At 43.2% G+C, this 21,805-nt stretch overlaps 1 protein-coding gene across 1 annotated transcript; it reads right to left on the minus strand.

Moving 5' to 3' along the window:
- Positions 1-17,150: 17,150 nt before the first annotated feature.
- On the minus strand, positions 17,151-20,472 carry LOC147887393 (cyclin-dependent kinase B1-1-like). Its single transcript, XM_087394126.1, has 8 exons — positions 20,200-20,472; positions 19,160-19,304; positions 18,999-19,060; positions 18,788-18,899; positions 18,614-18,707; positions 18,436-18,505; positions 18,208-18,346; positions 17,151-17,836 (listed from the first exon to the last, which is right to left on the minus strand). Exons 1-8 carry the CDS (start codon positions 20,394-20,396, stop codon positions 17,744-17,746), a joined length of 912 nt encoding a protein of 303 aa, XP_087250252.1. The 5' UTR covers positions 20,397-20,472; the 3' UTR covers positions 17,151-17,743.
- Positions 20,473-21,805: the final 1,333 nt, after the last annotated feature.

Genomic DNA, 21,805 nt, shown 5'->3' on the forward strand with positions numbered 1-21,805 from the left:
CTCTCTCTCTCCCTCTCTCTCTCTCTCTCCCTCTCTCTCTCTTCCCCCCTTGTCGCTCTCTCTTCCCAAATCAACTTGTCCCTCTAAGGCCAGACTGGCTCACGAGTACTTGTACTCGCTTGTTTTGGGTTCTCTTGTTCTATGGGAATTGTGCAAGGGCTGAATAATAACCTAAGAGGGTGAGGTTGTCACATCTCCTCTGGCATGCTAAGTGAAATTTTCACCTTGTTCTTGTCCTGGAGAGAATTTAATGGAGGGCCTCCCCAAGTCACCCAAGGTGCGAAAGACTCCGAAAGTGGACCTTCAGCATGCCTTGCATGAATGCGGACACCTAACTTGGGTGGCCTGTGAACCTATTTCACCACCTGATTTGACATGCTTTTATAACCAACGATTGTTCGTGAATGTTGAGGCCACCCAAACATTCCTTTCCGATGCAAGTCATAAATTTTTTTTTCAAAGGTTTCCCCCCTAACCTTTCTTGTTGATCCTTATGTCACCACCCCTTCTAATCTTTCTTTACACATATCTCCCCTTATGTTTATTTCTTTCCCCCCCTCCCCCTACCTTTATATAAAAGTAAATATTTAATTCCCCCTTCTTACCGTTAATTCTCTTCTTTATCGCTTCCTTTTATTTTTATTTTTAAACTAACCTCTTTCCATATTCAATTCCTGCCTTCTTGCTTTTGTTTTCCCTCTATATTGCTCTATTTTCAACTACCATGGTCTATTTTTGTCAATATCCCTTAGAAAACTTGTTTATCTTTCTCTTCTTAATGATTAACCCTATTAATTTTTTTTAACACATGTTTATTGTTCTCTTCCAAAATTTATATCTAATTTATATCTCCATACAACTTTGCACTTATAATTTTTACAACTTTCTTCGTAAGTCAGTGGTTAAGTGTGTATTTTAATTGTGACTCCGATAACAAGGGAGGGGTGTTTATAACACCTCTCTTTCCAACTAAGGCTTCACTGGTTCTCACCATGTTTTTCTAGTTGGATGGTGGTAGGTAGGCAGATTATTTCTTGCATGGGGATCTGCATGAGGAAATTTACATGGTGCAGCCAGAAGGCTTTGAAGAAAAGGGCAAAGAGCATTTAGTTTGCAAGCTGAAGAAGAGTCTCTATGATCTTAAGCAAGCGCCTAGAGAATGGTATCAGAAGTTTGATGCTTTCATTCAGTCCCAGGGTCTTAGAAGGAGTGAAATTGATCACTGCCTCTACACTAAAAGGGCTAAGGATAATAGCCTAATAATCCTGGCACTATATGTGGATGATATGCTATTGGCTAGCAAGAATACTTATGAGCTAGATGCATTAAAGGCCAAGTTGCATGAGGCCTTTGATATAAAGGATTTGGGACTTGCAGGTCATATTCTTGGTATGCGCATCTGGCCATATGAAAAAGGATTGCTACAAGCTGAAAAGAGATCAAAAGGATAAGAAAAAGAATGCAAATTAGGGTGCAAATAAGAAGGAAGAGAGTCCAAGGGAGGACAAAGGAAAAGTGAAGATTGAGGAGATCAATGCAATCACACATGATAGTGACAATGACATTCTCTTCATGTCTAGTTTATCTGCAGAGTTGCTTACCACTTCAGATGATCCATATTCCCAAGATTGGATTTTGGATTCTGGTGCTTCATTCCATGTTACTCCCCATAGGGAATGGTTCTCCACTTATGACAGTAGAAAGATAGGTTGTGTGCATCTTGGAAATGACTATGAATGTGACATAATGGGAGTAGGTGACGTAAAGTTTTCTTTTGCAAATGGGTCTGCATTTCTTTGAAACATGTGAGGCAGGTGCCCAAGTTGACCAAGAGTCTTATTTCAGTGGGTCAGCTAGGTGATGCTGGTTTTCACACCACTTTTGGCTTTCAGAGTTGGAAAATTCAGAAGGGCTCTATGCTTTTGGCCAGGGGTGCCAAGTGTGGGACTTTGTATCCCTTACATGTATCAGGGGTGTTTGATCATGTTGTTGCAATAACCAAGCAACCAAGCACTTCTTTATGGCATTGCCGGTTGGGCCATATGAGCCAAAATGGGATGAAACTCTTCTGCCGTTTGGGTTATGTACCGCATTTGAGTTTCTCTGATTTTGAATTTTGTGAGCACTATGGGAAGCAGACTAAATCAGCCCATAAAAGAAGGGGAAAGAAAGAGTTTGAAAAGCTTGATTTGGTGCATTCAGATGTATGTGATCCCATGCCTACACAGTCATTAGGCGGGGCTGAATACTATGTGGCATTCATTGATGATGCAACTAGGAAAGTGTGGGCTTATGCCATAGCTCGAAAGAGTGATGTGTTCCAGGTATTTCAGAAATGGCTGGCCTTGGTTGAGAATCAGTCAGGTAGAACGCTTAAATGCCTACGGACTGACAATGGTGGAGAGTATCTCTCTCATGACTTTCAGCATTTCTATGATACACGTGGGATTAAGAGGGAACCCCCAAGATTGGGGGCACTGCCCTTGAACCCCTAAGGAGTACATTGATCCTTCTATCATCTCCTAACCATCAAACTGTCACCATGAGACCTCATCTAGTACCAAAACTAGGATCCTACCAATGTCTCACACCATGGCTTCTCCTCATAATGGGGGCCTAACAAAAGAGCACTATGGAACATTGGTGGTTACATATGAAAGGTGGGCATTGCACATATACCAACAGTGCTACTACAGCTTCCATACTACCTTTTCTTTGATTCCTTCACGGTTTTGACTGTCGTTCCTTACTGTCCCTAAGTGCAACATTGCCGACTATTGATAGTTGTGCAGTGCGCTGATCGCCATCATACTAAACTCCCATCCATGCTTAGTCAGCTTTTCTCCTAGTGCTCATGGCTATTATATGCCAGTGCCCTCAAAACCCCCCCCATATGTATCGCCGCCCACAATTTCTTTGACCTCTATGATGGTACTTTCCTTTGACTCACAGGTGACATGTATTTTACATTTATTACACATGCCTCGTCCCCTTCTTTAATATTTTTTTTAAAAAGGTTTCCCCCTAACCTTTCTTGTTTATCCTTATGTCACCACCCCTTTTAATATTTCTTTACATGTATCTCCCCTTATGTTTATTTCTCCCTCCCCCCCCCGGTCCCTCCCCCTACCTTTAGATCAAAGTAAATATTTAATTCCCCCTTCTTACCTTTAATTCTTTCCTCTATCCCTTCCTTTTATTTTATTTTTAAACTAACCTCTTTCCATATTCAAATCCCCCCCTTCTTACCTTTGATTTCCCTCTATAATGCTCTATTTTCAACCTCCATGGTCTATTTTTGTCAATATCTCTTGGAAAACTTGTTTATCCTTCTTGTCTTAATGATTAACCCCTATTAATTTTTTTAAACACTAATGTTTATTGTTCTCTTCTAAAATTTTATATCTAATTTATATCTCCATACAACTTTGTACTCATAATTTTTTTTAACTTGCTTAGTAAGTTAGTGGTTAAGTGTGTATTTTTATTATGACTCTGATAACAAGGGAGGGGTGTTTATGGATCTATTCTTATATTCAACTTTCCTATTCTAGGATGGAGTAAAAGCTATAGCAAGCTATATGACACCTGTCTTCCCAACTAAGGCTTAACTGGTTCTCACCATGTTTTGCTTGTCGAAGGGTGGCAGGTAGGCAGATTCCCCTTTTCAATAAAAATGATGCTGCCAACGACTTATCAAAGCTCAACTTCTCACATTTCCTTTTTTCATTAAAAAATGTTCACCCTCTAGTGATGCTACTTCATTCATAGTGGATTTTCTATTTATTTTAAAGTTTGTCATTAAACATTTCTCATTCCTACTTTAAATTGTTTTCTCTTCACTATGGAAAGGGGTGTTGTAATGTCTTCCACACACACACACACACGCACATGCACGCGCACGCACACACACACACACACACACACATGCACATAGGCACACATGCACGCATGCATGCACATCCCATGCACACATGATGTGTGAGCATGCATGCATGCACACACACACACACACTTGTGCACTCACACACACACATAGAGTGCTATCTATGAGAGGCGTAACTGCCTATGGCATGCACTAATAAGTAGCACGCATTTTTTCAAGGGATCGAATGTGGGAAGTCGGGTGATGGGCAAATGCAAAAGTGTGTGAGCTCTCGTTGCTTCGTTAGGCTCTTCTCTTTGTGTGAAGCTCTTTCTCTTAACAACACGGAGCTTTTGCTTTGAAGTGCTACCCGAGCTCTCTCTCTCATGCCATTCTAATTGCATGCCTTTTGTAAAGGTAAATGGCTTTTCGAAGGAGTCTAATCCACCTAGAGTATAATCAACAACTGATCAGAACTTACTATAGGATTGAGTTGAGGATAACTCTAATATCATCTGATAGATCGCTAAAATGAGTGGGCACTTAGAGGCTCTCTGTTGAGATTATTGTCCTCTTATGCTTTGAGGTAGGCATTTTGGGTGCAAGCGGGCTAACCAATTGATCTTTATAAAAATGGCCATCTTTAGGAGTCGTGCACAATAATTCCTCCTTGCTTAGGCCATCTCCCAGTTGTAAAGAACAATGGATTATCCCTATGGGCTAAAAGACGGATCTAAGGATATTGCAGCATTGACGTGCTTGACAAACATGTCCACAAATGGCTAAGTATTGGCATAAGTTTGAACCAAAATAGTGGAATTCATTGTTCCTTTTTGTAGGAGATAGGCATAAGATATGCACCCAGGCTCCATATATCCACCTTCTGTCATGTTGAGAAGAACTAAGGATAAAAGGACAACAAGGTAAGGAGCTTGAGCAAGCAACTAAAATCATAGTTGCTATGGAAAATGATTTAGCGCACATTCTCATTGAGGATGATGCCGGAGGACATGAGAACCTCCCCAACGGTCTACGCATCAATATCCCTCTCCTTTTTCTTCCCAAAATCCATGCCGCTCTACCTCAATAGATTGATGGATTGTTGCGCAACTAAATTCCTAGAAATTGAATTTCTACATGCAACATGACTCCATGATGCACCTAGGAAGCTCCCTATAGAAGGTTACACCTAGTTCTATCAGATTTTGCATGTGTTAACGTTTGCTCTCAAAGTTTAGCAGCAGAAGTCTATGCTAGTTTGAAAACCCCTAGAGGCCTTACACCAACTAGGAAACTCCATGTCCATTATTACTTGTTGCCGTATACCTTGAGAGTTATATATTGCTACATTCCTACCTCCTCTCTGGGCTCCTCCAAAACGTCAACCACCAAATTGAAGCCTATGAGCTTGAGGGTGTTATAGCTAGCATTCTTGGTGGGTAGAAGAATGTTGTAGCAAGCATTCATGGTGTTGTAGCTAGCATTCTTGGTGGGTAGAAGAATGTTCTCTAGCCTTACATCTCATTTCAGGATTTCACATTGATGGGAAAAAGCCAAAAGCCTCAACGGCTTCTTTCTCGCACACCATTTTCTCATGCAATTTATCCATTAGATCACTGCCATTGCAAAGCTCCATGATAATTTGGCTATGATTTACTGAAGTAAGAAGTGCCTTTCTAGTGGTGCAATGAGAGACCACTAGGTGCAATGAGAGACCTGATGGTCATACAACTTTGAGCTTCAATCCACTACTAGTATAGAAGGATTTTGGCAGATTTCTATCATTAGTAAGGAATCATTTTGGCAGGCTTCCACCATCATCTTATGCTTTTCATTAGAGTCGATGACATTGGGTGAGATAGGTTAGTCACATGTGGTGGTTTAGATTGCATTTTATAAAGAAATTTCATGTCGGATGTTGTTGGAATCAGGGGCACATGTAAGGAAATTGCTACACATGAAGGCCACTTCAGCTTGCACCCTCATTTTGTGCAAGCATGGGTAGTTGGTGTGTAAGCCACTGCTGAAGTGGCACTATTCTTTGAATGTCGCATAGGTAGCAGCTTAGAGTGCCTCCCCATGCTCTTGCCAAGGCTAAGACCATGTTGAGCTAGTAGTTCAAAAACCACATCCCCATGAAGGTCTCTGTGTTTCTTGGGTGTTATTAATGAGAGTATGACAAGAGGTTTTTAGGATTTTGTAGGTCAAGCTCTTTACACACTGCCCACTTGCCCGCATGCCAGCCAAAAAGATAGGAGTATTTTGCCACATGGTGATGCGCTATTAGCCTTAAAATTTGTGTTGCCTACCCAAACTTGGGTTGCCAAGACCCCAGCCCAAGGGCTTGGGCGAGGTTTTTTCTTTAAAAGAATTTAATGCAAGCTCAACTTATGGGGCTTGAATCCACGACCATGCACCACATGCTTAAGATTCCCTCTGCCAATCCATGGCGATGTGTATGCATTCCCATTATTATTCTCAGGCTTGGGTGGGCAGAGCTTTGGTGTGTAAACACCCTAATTTCAGCCACTCGTTGCTGGGATGAAATTGTAGCTTGCATTGGGTTGCCCCCTACCTCAACTTGCAACCTTGTCACCCTCTCCACTAGTGGAAAGTTTTTAGAGAGGATCTTTCCTCCCAACAATAGTCCAATGTTGGGTTGGAATCCCACATTTCAAGTTCTCTCGGCTAGCCCTTGACTGTCAGGAAGCTCGCCACGCTTAGCATACCCAACAAAAATATTGGGGAATGCCTAGGCTCGAAATGTACCCATGTATGGCCCTTGAAATGGAGGGGCTAGCATTGAGCACCTGTAATGCCACAGTGGAGATGGAAATAAGCCCTTTGCACTTGGGTATTATGGTGTCAAACCTTAATACTTACCTTGGATCAGGGTTTTCGCAATCACTTGCATGCAAGCATCCAAGGAATTGGTGCAGAGGCAGGCTCCATGCAGATGCATTGGCATATTTACCTTTGTAGGAACGATTGCCAAGCTATGTTGCCCACTGCGATGATGCTGGCATATTTGCCACATCTAGCACCCCATGGGAAAGCTCTGTGAGGCAGCTCTCAAGGTCGATGGAGCTTACACACCATGAGAAATGAAGTGTCGAAAGTCGGACCAAGATTTGAGATCTACAGCTTTCACTGAGCTTAGTTGTGAACAATGTATGAGTGCTATCTATGCCCTCCATTTCTCCTTGTGTTATGAGGTGTTCTAGTCAAGCCAAACACACGAGATGGGCTAATAGGGTATCTGAGCCAGAGTTGGTTGAGGAGGGCATGGTGTTTGAGATTGGTGAGAGTGTGGAAGGGAAGTCTTTAGAGGAGGGTGAAGGCAATAGTCCATGAAACGACAGTGATGTAGCTAGGGTTGATCGCCCCCTGTCTTATGCTAAAATGCTTGCAAAGAAACTCACTAGAGGTTTTGCTGAAATCGATGACGATCTAGCTCTCAAACTGCTTCATGCTGAAGTCGACAGGAGAGCCAGGGAAGTTGCAAAAAGGCCCTAGTTGGAATTTGGCAGAAAGGACTCCATCTCGTGCAAGCTTGACCTCATCAATGTCACAAACCTAAGCTCACAAAGCTGGCTAAAGGAGGCATATACATGTTTTTACTTGGAGGGTGCTGTCCTTGCAGGAACTAGAAGAGTTTCTCACTTTTGAGCTTGAATCTCCTCGATGGGCAACTCAATGAGGTTTTTGGGAAAGGGGTTTTTTCTTCTTAAGTTCGTCTCCAAATAGCTTACGGATGAGGTTGGTGGCCCTTTCTCTTACCTTTGCTGGTGCTATTGTTCAGCTTTTTCCATGGTCTCCATCATTCAATATTGACGAGTTCTTGTTGAGAGACTGCCCAAGTTGGGTCGAATTTTCCAATCTTCCCACAATACTAGGTGAATCGATTGAGCAAATCGCTTTGTCACTTGGAAGAGTGCTACTGGTTCCCCCTCCATCCAAGTCTTTCTCTAATCTTAAGAGGGTCTGGATCCTTTGGGATCGAGGGCAAGAGTCACAGAACTTCATCGAAATCAAGTTGCAAGCTAGGAAAGTCATCGCCCAGCAAGTCAAGTTTGGGTCGTTTCCTAATTCATGCTACATTTGCAAGGAGGCCTCACATTTTGCAAGGAACTGCCCATAAAAAGCTGCTAACACCCATTTGGCTATGAGAGAGAAAGCCCAAGGAGGTCAAATGTCTAAAGAGAATGGCGCTAATGACTGTATGCTACTGGGAGTTGGCAATGGAAGAATAATCATGAGACATGGATGCCCTTGCATGGTGATGTTATCCCACGCACAAATTGAGTAATTGTCCATTATTAACCATATACCTAAAATCCTAAGATTCAAAGCAATGGATAGAGCCAAAAGATGGCATGAACCAACTCATAGCCACAAGTTTTGCAAGCTTCATTGAAAGCATCCACTATCCATGGAATTGTGAGATGCCACTCTAAACTATGAAGGGCAAGAAAAGACACAAGATGAACACATCTAATTGCACTATCTCTATAAACCACCTAGTAGTGTGTTATACAAGTAAAACCAACATGTTCTATGGAGGAAAGACTAACTTGACTACATCAACTTTGCAACATTTGGTGGAAAGCCTAAAATGTTCCAATGAGGTTTTTTGATAAACAATTTCACTTTATTCAATGAAATTGTCTATCAAAAAAACCAAGAAAAAATACATTATTAAAAGATGAAAAGTTGGAGTTAATAAGAACTTACAAGGAGGAGAGCAATAATAATAGATAACCAATAATAATAGATAATACAATGCACAAAGAAGCCTCTCTATGGAGAACAATATTTAGTCACATTCAAAAGATGAACAAAAGAAACCAAAAAGGGATCCACACTTTGGCCAATAAAGGGATAATAACACAAAAGCTCAAAATCATGGGAGGAATGTAGAATAATATTCTAGATAAATGAAATGTTGATATTGCCAAAAGACAAATACCTATGAGTTGACACTATACCATGATGGGCATAACCGTTGTAAAGCTCAATCTAATTAAGGAAAAGATACTTGTTTAAGAGTAGGAAGAATGACCTTCCCCTCACTAAATCGACATTGATGGAGGTTAATCTACGATCAATGCATACTATGCAATGGTGATCTAAAAGGACAACACTAATCTAGTAGTTATCATTGTATTGTGATCTAAATGGACATCTATGATCTATGCAAGCTTAGAGAATCTTATTTGAGATGTTTTTTTGTTTTTTAGAAAGACTATAGCACCCCTCTTTCCCAAACAACAAAACCATGTATGCTATGTTAATGAGGTGTTAAATTAGGTATGCCAATTAACCAAAAGCACAAAAAAAAAAAGCATTAGAGATGCCACTTGTTCTTGAAAGAAAATGCTCATGGAAAGTATCAAAATACCTCACATGAGGTAGCACACTAGAGTAAAGATTTATCTGCTAGATTCTACCCCTTTCACTTAGTCCTTGATGTGAACATGCCACATTTCCAACAATAAGAGTCCCTCCTATTAATAACAAAGTATGCCACATTCCCAACAATAACAATCCTAATAAATACCTCACATGAGGTAGCACACTAGAGTAAAGGTTTATCCGCTAGATTCTACCCCTTTCACTTAGTCCTTGATGTGAACATGCCACATTTCCAACAATAAGAGTCCCTCCTATTAATAACAAAGTATGCCACATTCCTAACAATAACAATCCTAATAATAAGTTTTCAAGGCCACAACACTTAAGAAACTTCTTGCATACCAACAATATTACTTGAATGAAATTGTGTAGTGAAGGGGGAAGGGGCAGATTTGGAGATGGGGAGAGAATAGCAGAAGGAAGGGAGAAGAAGGGGAAGGAGAGAGGAAGAGAGAGAAGAATGAGGGGATAGAGAGACAGAGAGAGAGGGAGAGAGAGGGTGTGTGAGCGTAGGCAGCAGGTAGCAGGAAGGAGGAGGGAGAGTAGATAGGATTAGATGTCACATCAAAAAGTCCCTTACAATCCTTTTGGGTTGACTTATATAGTCCCCCACAGTTCCCACATTTCCCCTACTATTCTCCCATCTATTTCCCCCTTAAAATCCATCTTTTTCCCACCTTCATTATAGCCATCCCTTCCCAAAGAATTTTGCCCTCAAAATTTCCAAGAGGCTGCCCTGGATGAGAAGGATACAACAGAAACTGATCAGCTCTGTAGGAGATAGGGGTAGTCCTGCACAATGCTCTCAGGTTGCCAAGAATTCTCATCTTCCGTTAAACCTTTCCATTTGATGAGGTATTTAGTGTAGGCTTTATTCCTGAGTACATGATCTCTAAAGCCCTTGATTTGCTTCGGCACATAGATTATGTGGCCCTCTTCATCCATAGGAGGCAACTCAGGAAGAACCTGGACATGCTGTCCGACATGTGGTTTCAGCAAGGATACATGGAAAACATTATGGATCTTGGAGGTACTGGGTAGTTCCAACAGATATGCTACCTGCCCAACTTTGCGGATGATTTTGTAGGGGCCATAATACATGTGGGCAAGCTTTGTGTTGGTATTACCTTTCAGCGAGGAATATCGATTCTTATGGAGATGTAAATGCACATAATCCCCTTCTTCAAAAGATAAGTACCTCCTTTGTTCATCCGCATACTTCTTCTGCTTGGCTTGGGCATCCTGCATATTCCTCTTAGCCAACTGCAGAAGGGCATCCATACTCTCCAAATCATTCCTTGCTTGCTGATTTTTCACAACCAAGTCTGCAACCCTGGAAGGCATTCCCACTTTGCATCCATACATAGCCTCGAATGGACTCATGCCAATAGAGAGGTGTTTGGTGTTGTTGTAGCAAAATTCAGCCAATGCTAACCATTTGTCCCAAGACTTCTGCATGTCATGATAGTAATGCCTTAGATACTCCTCCAATCACTTGTTCACCCTCTCTGATTGTCCATCCGTCTGTGGATGATAAGCAGTACTAGGCACAAGGGAAGTTCCAACTGCAGTGAATAACTCCTGCCAAAAGTGACCCATAAATTTAGCATCCCTGTCACTGACAATCTCTTGAGGAAAACCATGGTGCTTGAACACATACTCAATGAATTGCCAGGCAACCTGTGAAGTGGAGTATCGAGTCCTGGTCGGTATGAAATGGGCCTGCTTAGTCATCCTGTCAACCACCACAAATATGCTATCCCAACCCTTATCTGTAGAAGGCAAGCCTGTAATGAAGTCTATGGCAATGTGAGTCCATTTGCCTTCAGGAATGGGTAGCGGTTGCAGAAGGCCTACGGGTAACCGGCTGTCCACTTTATTTTGTTGGCAGGGCAAAAATTCACTGACAAACTTAACTACATCTCGCCACAAACCATCCCAAATAAAGCTCTCCTTGACTCTTTCATATGTTTTTGTGATACCCGTATGCCCTGACATAGGGGATGAGTGCATTTCCTGTAATACCATCAACCTGTACTTGGAGTCTGGCACAAGATAAATTCTGTCGCTGCACCATAACAGTCCGTTGCGGAGCTAAAATCGAACATGTCCTTGGCTGGACAGACTCTGTAACTCCACAAAAATAGGAGCTGCATCAGAATTTTGCATGTATTCCTCCTGAATCCCAAGTATCCACTCCTGATGAAGCGTGGAAATGGCAGACAGTGTGCATGACCACATCCTGGACAAGGCATCAGCAACCACATTCTCTTTCCCCTTTCTATATTCAATGTCAAAATCATAGGACTGAACTGCAACCAGCCATCTCTTCTGCTTCATGGATAAATTAGGCTGCGTTAAGAAGTACTTGAGTGTCCTGTGATCCGTTTTGACCTTAATCTTGCTACCGTACAGGTAGTGGTGCCATTTTGCAAAAGCATGCAAGATTGCCAGCATCTCTTGATCATAAACATGATAATTCATTTCTCTGGCATTAAACTTCCTGCTCTCAAAAGCAATCACACCATGCTCTTGTTTTAGGATAGCCCCTAAACATTTGCCACTTGCATCTATCTCAATAATGAAAGACCGTGAGAAATCAGGGCACACCAATATAGGTGCATTGCTAAGGGCATCCTTGAGGTTATCAAAGCTGAGTTGTGCTGCTTCTGACCATTGGAAGGCATCCTTTTTCAGCAAATCAGTGAGAGGGGCAGCCCTTTTGGCGAAGTGCCTAATGAATCTCCTCTAAAAAGAAGCAAGACCCAAGAAACCTCTGAGCTGTGTGGTATTTTGTGGTTGCGGCCACTCCTTAATGCATTTCACCTTAGCTGGGTCTACACTGATTCCGTGCCTGCTTACAACATGACCAAGATATTCAACCTCCTCTGCCATAAATGTGCACTTGCTGGCCTTGGCATAAAGCTGATACATCCTCAAGATTTCTAGCACTTGTCGGACATGGTCAATGTGTTCCTGTGCATCCTTACTATAAATGAGAATGTCATCGAAAAATACCAGCACACATTTGAAAAGAAGGTGGTGCAAGATCTTGTTCATGAGTGCCTGGAAGGTGGCTGGTGCATTAGTCAAACCAAAAGGCATCACCTTGAACTCATATAATCCTCTTTCTATACGAAAGGCAGTCTTATGCTCATCACCCTCTTTCATCCTGATCTGATGGTAACGTGACCTCAAATCAATCTTCGTGAAATACTGAGCACCCTTGAGTTCATCCAGCAGGTCATCAATCCTGGGAATAGGAAACCTGTTCTTAATGGTGGTCTTATTCAATTCTTTGTAATCAATGCACATACGAAAAGAGCCATCCTTCTTTTTCACCAGGAGTACTGGAGATGCAAATGGCGAGGTGCTATGAGCAATGAAGTTTTTCTCAAGCAAATCTCGCACCTGTGTTGCCACTTCTCCCCGTTAACCTTAGAGAGTCGATACGGGGCCTTGTTTATTGGTTTACTACCATGTTCCAGGACTATGGCATGATCAACATCTCTTTTTGGGGGCAACTGAGATGGCATATCAGCAAACACATCCCCAAATTCTAAGAGCAATTTCTGCATTTCACAATTATCCACATGGGGAATACCACCCTCCTAAGGTACAGAGACATTCAATGCATAAATGGCACTTTCGTTCTTGAGCTCCCTAGCTAGCTGCCTTGCTGAAATGACCTGCAATTTCTGATTCACAATGCCCTGCAATGTAACAGTTCTACCCTTGTGGCAAAACTCAAGAGATAAAGCATTCAAATCTATACTCATTTTCCCCAAGGATTTCAGCCAATCACAACCCAGGACAACATCTATGGGTCCCATATCCAATGCCAAAAGATCACCTGCAAACTCATAATGATCAGAAAACTTGATCCTGGCATCCTGGCAACAATGTCTGCTGATCATGTGCTGTCCATTCGCGATCTCCACTTTCAGACCATGGTCTATCTCTGTAGCAACTAATCCCAATCTTTGCAATGTTCTACAATTAATGAAACTGTGAGTGCTACCACTGTCTACCAATACATGGACAGATCTGCCATTAATCATTCCCTTCAACCTGATTGTGTCAGCACTTTTGGCACCCATCAAGGCATGTAGTGAGATGGTATACAGTGTAGACTGGGCATCCCAATAAATCTGTTCGTCATCCACAGGAACATTACCATTAGCATCACCTCTGACAGGAAAAGGCATTGTAGGTTGATGCTCCAACATAGAGAGTGTTGGCTTACGGCCTTTCCTACTACATGTAGGCTGAATATCAATCTCATGCATCACATGAGTGGTTTGCTCAATAGCCCCACCCGGATCAAAAGGAAAAGCAGTCCCCTTTGTGGCATCTGTGTTAGGAGACTCATCTGCATCATCAACTCCTGTCAATTCCTCATGAGAGACATCATGGGGGTCTGCAACATCAGCCACTTCATCATCATCAGATAATTCAATTATCGTGTTGAGTTTGGCTGAGCTGACATTCTTCATTTTGCACACATCTCGGTGCTCAGGTGTCCATTTCTCTCCACACCTAAAGCATAAATTTGCCTTCTTCCTACTGTCCATTATGGCTCTTGAATGTTGTTTAACTTCTGATTTGCCAAAACCAGCATTGGGTTTGACACCTGTCTTTGCATCCATGGACCTCTATGGCTTTGCATATGGCATCTTACTTCCAGAAACCGTTGGATATCGTGGGAAGGAAGCAACTGCTGGTTTCTTATCAATCCAATCAACAGAATTTGTCTTCCTGTCAGCATCATAAGCAGTACCATAGAAGCTATGTGACACATGCTTGTACTTACCAGCATATTTTGGCTCAAACACCTCAGCAAGCTGGGCTGCTCGCTCAATGGTTAGAGGATTGTGAGCTCTCACATCAGCAACTAGAGAGGGATCTAAGCCTTGTATAAAACACAGCAACTTTCCTTTCTTAGAAATATCCTATACAAACAAAGAAAGTCTCCAAAGACGCTGCAAGTACTCCTAGACCATACCTGTTTGTGACAGTGCATAGAATTCAGCAAGGTACTGTTCAAGGATCAAGACCGAGACGAAGGTCGTGACCATAAGCTCCTTGAACTGTTTCCAAGTGGTAGGCTTCTGAGGTGACTCTCGCATGTAACGCCACCATGTATGTGCATAATCCTGTAAATGAATGCCAGCAAAAATGATCCTCTCCTCATCATTCTTAGGGTAGAAGCGGAAATAATCTTCAAGCTTCGTGAGCCACTCCTCCAACTCATTAGGAGTGCGAGTGTCACCCTTAAACTTATGCACAGAGATTTTATCTTTCATAGCTTTGGCTGCGTTATTCCTATAGTGACTACCAACATACTCACTCTTGAAGCTCACATACTGTGAAAAGGACATCTCATTACGAACATCCTCAACAAGCAAAGCCCTATATGAACGTAAGGCATCTGAAAGCATATCATCCATGTTTGCATGCTACCCACTTCCAGCATCATGCTGGTTAGGAGAACCACTCCCTTGATGCATAAAGTGCATCTGACTGAAAGCATTACCTCCCTGATATGCAAGCTGAGTCTGACTGAATGTATTAACATGAGGTGTCATCGAAGCATGCAATCCCTGCTGAGTCAGCCTGCCATAAACATCTCGGTGGGTGGGTGGCATAGAAAAAGGTTGAGAAGAGGACTAGCCCCTCTCCCAACTGCTCTGAAACCCAACACCCAATCGAGGCATGCTCGCCGTTGGCAAAAATGTGCCAATGGGCCGGCCCAAAATGGATGGCTCAGCCAATGAAATATGCGAGCCAAATGGAGGCTTGGAATCAATAAGAGAAGTGCTCGGCGGCATGGGCAAGGCATCACCAGAATCAACATAATCCCCATGCTGGGATGCATGCATAGAACCAACATCATAAGTGCGACGACCATCAGCCATAAATGTCCTGTGTGGGTCAAGAAAATCACCCTGGCTATCCGACTGATCCCCGTGCTGGGGTGCGGGCTACTTACCCTTATCGTGCATATTGATGGCGGTAGTGATTTGTTGCCCAATGTTCTTACCCATCTGGGTGATAGCTGTATCGTGGATAGCCATAGCAGTGGTGAGTTGCTAACCCAACTACTGACCCAATTGCTGAAAAGCCCCCTGAAGCATTGAGGCCAATGCATCTAGAAACTGTGTGTCGGTAGGCATAGCAGAAACTGGTTGTGAAGGAGATGCACCCTCTGTGACCGGCATCTACTCCTGTTGAGCAACATCGTCACCGTGCTAAGATGACTCATATGACCGAGGTACACATTTGGGTGCCATGAGTGACACGAGGAAAATGTGCCAAGTGTCGAAGGCTCGATGTAGAGGCTCGAGAGGTGTCAGTAAAGAGGCTCAAATGCAGTCGTTGAAGAGGTTCGAAGAAAGCTCGATGAAGAGGCTAGAAACAGGGCTCAAAATGAGCCACGAAGGTGGCTTAGAAAGGCCCAAAATAGGGCTGTATGAGTACCCTAAAAGAGTTTTTTTTTTTTTTTTTTTTTGGTGGGTGGAGCTTAAGACAACTAAGACACCTAGGGTAGTCTCAACTAAGCCAAACTGACTAAACCCAACCTTACCCAATCACTAACCTAACTAAACCTAGCCAAAGTAACCCAATCCACTAACTAGCTAAACCTAACCAGACCTAAACTAACCTAACCAACCAAACCCAAGTAGCTAACCAACCCCCCTAAACCCTAGCTAACGGAACCTTAGGAAAGACTAAGGTATGATAGACGACGACAGCCTGGTGAAAGGGCGGAGAGAAAGGGGGACAGAAGCATGGTGGCATGATAGACGACAGCAACCTAGTGAGAGGGCGAAGAGAAAGGGCGACAAAAGCATGTTGCGTTGTAGGGATGATAGACGACGACGGCTTGGTGAGAGGGCGGAGAGAAAGGGCGACAGAAGCATGGTGTCTAGGCGGAGCAAGGCAAAGGCATAGAAGCGCTGGAGTGACAAAAAGGAAAGGGACGCTGAAGTGACAAAGATGCTCATGGACGACGATGCCACGAGCAAGATGCCACCGAGGTCGAGATGCCACAAACGACGACTTGTAGCTTGGGCCTGTTGGGTTTGCAAGGCTGCTTCTTTACAGGATGCCCTAGTTAAGGAGGAGCTCTTCAAAAACATTTGTCATGAAATCTTCTCGACTCTCCAGATTGGTCGTGGGCTTGTGAAATATGCGAGGATAGGCTTAGATAGGCACGTAGCAACTGGTATCGTTGGCCTTGCGTCTGTCAGCCTACGAGTTGGTGGTACCTTGTTGCGTCTGTCAACCTACGAGCTGATTGTACTTTGCTGCATCTGTAGGTGTCTCAATGTACTGATTGCTATAATGCAAGGTTGGTGAAGCCAACGGAAGCAAGGTGCTAGAGAGCAGAGCTCTGATACCAATGTAGTGAAGGGGGAAGGGGCAGATTTGGAGATGGAGAGAGAATAGCAAAAGGAAGGGAGAAGAAGGGGAAGGAGAGAGGAAGAGAGAGAAGAATGAGGAGATAGAGAGATAGAGAGAGGGAGAGAGAGAGAGAGTATGTGCGTAGGCAGCAGGTAGCAAGAAGGAGGGAGAGTAGATAGGAATAGATGTCACATCAAAAAGTCCCTTACAATCCTTTTGGGTTGACTTATAATCCCCCACACTTCCCACATTTCCCCTACTATTCTCCCATCTATTTCCCCCTTAAAATCCATCTTTTTCCCACCTTCATTACAAATTGAGCCCCTCCTAATTAGGGCCTAGTTCCAAGGAACTTTGTGAATGCTTGATGTGACCTAATTTGAAGCGAAGTGGATTATTGCATAAACGAGAGAATTATTTTCTTCTTTTTCTGAGGTGGAGGAAATGTAATTGCAATAGCGTCCATAAACTGAATGTTTAGTATGTGACTTACCTGCCATGGAGTTAATGATCGGTAAATGATCATACAAAGCCGTGCAATTTTCCCTCCTTATGCGAAGCATATGGGTTGGCAAGGGAGACTAAAGCACTGATATCATAGCTAGAGATGCACAAAAGACACTTCGAGCCTGCCCCATACATTTTTCACCGACCCCATAACTTATTCAGCTAGTGGAGACAAACATAGCCACCACCAGTGAAGAATTGTACATGAGATTTCTCTTTAGGCCCAATTTTGGGTGACAATTACTCAGTCGAAATGGCTCGTGGGGAAATGAGAACAATTTCAAATCAAGAAAGCAGTCCTGTCATCTTTCAGACTGAGAAATGTCCCTGCTCATCAGAGATTAAATTTCAGAACTCAAACAGCCAAGGCTTCGAGAGAAAGGCCTCCTTCATACAATAGAAAACCGCATTAAATGCAGCAAACATTTGGAAGCGGAAAATGTGAAATGAGGAAAGCCACATATCCATAAGCTTATTCTGTCAGCTTGGCTCATCCACTGCTTGCACAGTTGACGAAGACATATAATTAGAGAATAACGGTTCCTCCTCCTAGAATTGAGATTTGTCGAGATCATCAAAGTATGGATGATTGAGGGCTGCTTTGGCGGAAATTCGCGTTGCTGGATCATACTGCAACATTTTCTGCAAAAATTTTAGGTACACAGATTCAGTCCATCCCTTCATGTTGCTTCCACTGACTCCGAAAACCGTCTTGCACATTACCCCACCGTCCAAAGATGGCAATTATATATGCAGCAATCGATGCCATATGTATGTTTATGCTCAATTTTTATGTTTAAAAGAAACTCTCTTAGCTGGCTTGTTGCCATGCAAGGCACAAATTTCCTTCATGAATTGGATTTTGTTTGCAAACTTGCAGTATGGACAACGATCATTGTTCACATTTCTTTCGCTATATTCAGGTTTGTTGTTATGCACGAATCATTTGAGGCTTTCTGAAGCTTGAACCCTTAAAGCTCACAGCATTGCTTTTGAAAGTGAAATAGACTTACTGACAGAAGGTCTATTCCATCTGAATCAAGCTCAGGCACTTGTCTGGAGAGCTTCTGTGGCTGCCATTGGGGATATTCATGCCAATCTCTCAGCTTGTTTACTCCAGGCCACACTTCCTCGTTGGGAGTCCCAAGCACCCTTTAAAAAACGAACGTTGGGATGATCGTTACAAACTCTGCAAAGCAACGCAAACACAGACAGAGGGCATAATAGGACCATTGCATTACCTGAATATGTGAAGAAGCTGCTGCAGCTCAGAATCTCCGGGAAAAAGAGGCTGCTTGCGCACCAGTTCAGCTGAAGATTGAAAAGGATTAGTCAGAGGTGGACAGAACCAGACCCAGCCGAGATCTTGATTGACTGACATAAAACATCATTAAGATGTGGGAGTCGTCTGCCAATTACCGAAAATGCATCCAACCGACCAGATATCAACGGGAGTGGAATAATGTGTAGCTCCCAGCAGCACCTCGGGTGCTCGATACCACAAAGTCACTATCTGCAGGAGCCTTAAGAATGAATAAACGTTGCAACTCGAAGTAGATGAATGTAACGATGAAAGATCGGCAGTAACCTCACCTCATGAGTGTAACTCTTCAAGGGCACAGTAAAGGCTCTGCCAAGTCCGAGGTCAGCAATCTTCAAAATGCCTTTTTCCTTGTCTACCAACAGATTCTGAGGTTTCAAATCTCTGCAAAACATTCTTTGATCATCAGAATATCGAAACATGAATTTAGGAGGTGAATTCTCTTCCGACGCCTGATTGGATGCATTCATCTATCTAGCTTACCGGTGCATCACTCCGTGGCTGTGACAATGAGCAACGCCCTTGCAGAGCTGGTACATGAAACTCTGTTGTTTTGGCCAAAACGGAAGTCAGAAATAGCTGAATCAAAGGAAGACGCAGACATGACCGGAAGGGGTGGCTGTGGCAGGAGGAGAGAAAGAAACCTTGATTATGTTTGGAGGAACAGGAGTCCCAGCCGGACCACGGCCATACTGATCGATGTATTTCTTAAGATCGGTATCAAGGTATTCAAAAACGAGATACAGGAGAGGCTTTCCTTTCTTGTCGATATGCTCTACACATAGAAGCCTGCAAAGCAAAAAACCACCTGTAAGCTCGCATTTGTAAAATCAAGGCTCCAAGAGCGGGAATCAAGAAGTGAAGCGCCAAATCAACATGATGACACGATTTTCGAATTCAGGCATACGATTTGCCCGCGCGATGGGGACTTCACCTGAACATTTACTCACAAGCAAAGATTCGGAAGAAGGCAGAAAGAAACTATCTTGCTGAAAGCAATGAGACACAATTCTGCGACGATTGCATCTTATTTTGTGATTAATGAAGTAGCCCTGCTGCCAGGCGTCGAATCTGCATAGAGCAAACTTCTGGTGGAACGATTCATACTTTCTGTTGGCATTCTAATGCTCGAATTGTTACTGTTACAGAACCAGCCTGATAATGATCTATTGAGCATTTGTGAGACCGACCGGGAAAAGGGTATCTCTACAAATCTCTGGGGCGTTTAAGCGATCTCTCAGCAAGATGGTTCCTCTCTGGAGAATTGATCTCATGGGAGAACCGCGAATGTCACTGAACGAGTTTCAATCTGGAACTGGACACGCTCCTAAGGTTCGTTCTATAAAAGACCACACCTATGGCTGCACCTGGGAACAGATCTTGAAGACGCATACAAGCACGACAGGAGGCAATGCTTCGCGAAACTAGACAAATACTTCCGATGATGAAGATGATGCTATGGTATCTCTGTCTGGGGCGGAAGCGAGAGTTCATTACTGTCGAAGCATTGAAAGAAATGGAAGGCAGGATTGATGCAGAGCAAATGGACGATTCAAAGGTTACCAAATGAGCAACAGAGAATGCGGAGCTTCGAAGCAGAAGAACGACAGAGAGCAATGAGCCGCGGTGCATGCGAATCAAGGGGAGAGAACTAAAACAGGAGGGAGGAGGGGGAAGGACTAACCTGACGACATAGATGCTCTGGGAGAGCATCTGGAGGAGGGAGACTTCACGGAGGGCAGTGGAAGGGACGCCTTCCTCCTCCATTTCGAGGCGAGTTTTCTTGAGGGCGACGAGGCGACCGGAGCGACGCTCACGAGCCTTGTAAACTTTGCCGTAGGTGCCTTCACCGACCTTCTCGAGTTTCTCGTAACGATCCATGGATGCAGAGAGAGGAGCTATGGCGAGGTGTGGCTATGGCGGATGAATCAAAGAAGCAGAGAGAGCTCTGGCTATGGCGGATGAACCAAAAGCATTTGAATTACCAAAATTGAAAGCAAGAATGGTTTTGATTCCCAATTAACAAGAAGATTATTATTATTATTATTAATTATAATTAACATTTAAAATTTAGCCGTTAGCCCCTTCCCTTTGCCTTTTTTCGCGCTCATTCAAATTTTCGAACACACCTCCCTCTGCTTTTTTTTTCCCTCTTCCTTTTTTTTCTTTGACTTAACCTCTCCGGAGGGGTTGTCCTCTTATGAAACTCTAAAATCCTACTCACACAAATGTTTACTTCGCCAGCACTGGAGAATCTAGAGTTTTATCAAACTCAAATCATTCGAAACCCTTAGATCAACTGAACTATTATTAGCTACTTACAATAGCCCATATAGTTAGCAACTGGCCCATATAGTTAGCAACTCGCCAAGCATTCTAGTTTTGCAGCTTCACTTACCTTTTTTTCTTCTTCTTCTTCTTTTTTTTCCTTAAATATAAATGCCGACTTGTATTAAAGGTGGATGGGTGGGCAAACCCCCAAACAACCCTTACAAAAACCTTGGCCTACATTATGGGGCACAACCCCTAGGCGTACACTTAGAAAGCATAAGAGACCCAGCCCACCTAAGTCAAGGCTTGGCCAAACACACACTCTCCAAGGACTGCGTCGGTTCCAGAACCTTGGAAATATCCACCAGAGAAGATTTAATACCTGCTAATATGAGGCTATCAGCAGCAAAGGCAACCTTCTTAGTATCTCGAAAGACTAATTGGTTCCTCACGGACCAAATAGACCCGCTGACTACCCCCCGTATGTAGGGCCAACAAGCCTTCATGGTGGAAGGAAGGCCATGAGAATCACCTAGCAGAACAAGCTTCCAGTTGCTACCAATCCTGAACTTGAACATCAGCCTTGACTTTCTTATGGAAGCCTCAATCCTAAGCCAAATACCCCTAGACACTGGGCATCTCCATGGCTAACTCAAAGGCATGGCCACACAAAACACAACCCAGGTTAATCTTAATCCTTTTAGCTAACTTGGCTCTCACTGGCAACCACCAATGCATCAACTTCCATAGGATAAAGCTCAGTTTACCACAGCAGCTACCATGCCAAATCTCCTTCAGTCTAGCTCTCCACGATCCTTCCGACCTGCGTAGACCCCATTTGCTATTTAGGTCATCAACCACCATCACCTGACCATCCATCATTTGTCTATACAGAACCCTTGCTGTAGCTCTTCTTAGCCGAACATTCCCCACATACCAATGCAACCCATGCCTATCCTCAGCTTTGGTACAGTTTGAAGGCCAGTTCTCAGGTAAGCATTTGAGGATTAAATGAATGA

The sequence above is a fragment of the Dipteris shenzhenensis genome, chromosome 23 (genome assembly GCF_047967505.1).
Source record: "Dipteris shenzhenensis isolate YYH24624 ecotype China chromosome 23, Dip_SZ_1.0, whole genome shotgun sequence".
NCBI lineage: Eukaryota > Viridiplantae > Streptophyta > Polypodiopsida > Gleicheniales > Dipteridaceae > Dipteris > Dipteris shenzhenensis.

Excerpts from the sequence above, each read along its gene's own strand:
- LOC147887393 (XM_087394126.1), bottom strand. The coding sequence starts at position 20,396 with ATGGATCGTTACGAGAAACTCGAGAAGGTCGGTGAAGGCACCTACGGC. Across the intron at positions 18,506-18,613 it reads GTCGGTTGGATGCATTTTCG|CTGAACTGGTGCGCAAGCAG; the intron begins GTAATTGGCAGA and ends TTCAATCTTCAG. Across the intron at positions 17,837-18,207 it reads ATGGAATAGACCTTCTGTCA|AAAATGTTGCAGTATGATCC; the intron begins GTAAGTCTATTT and ends AAATTTTTGCAG.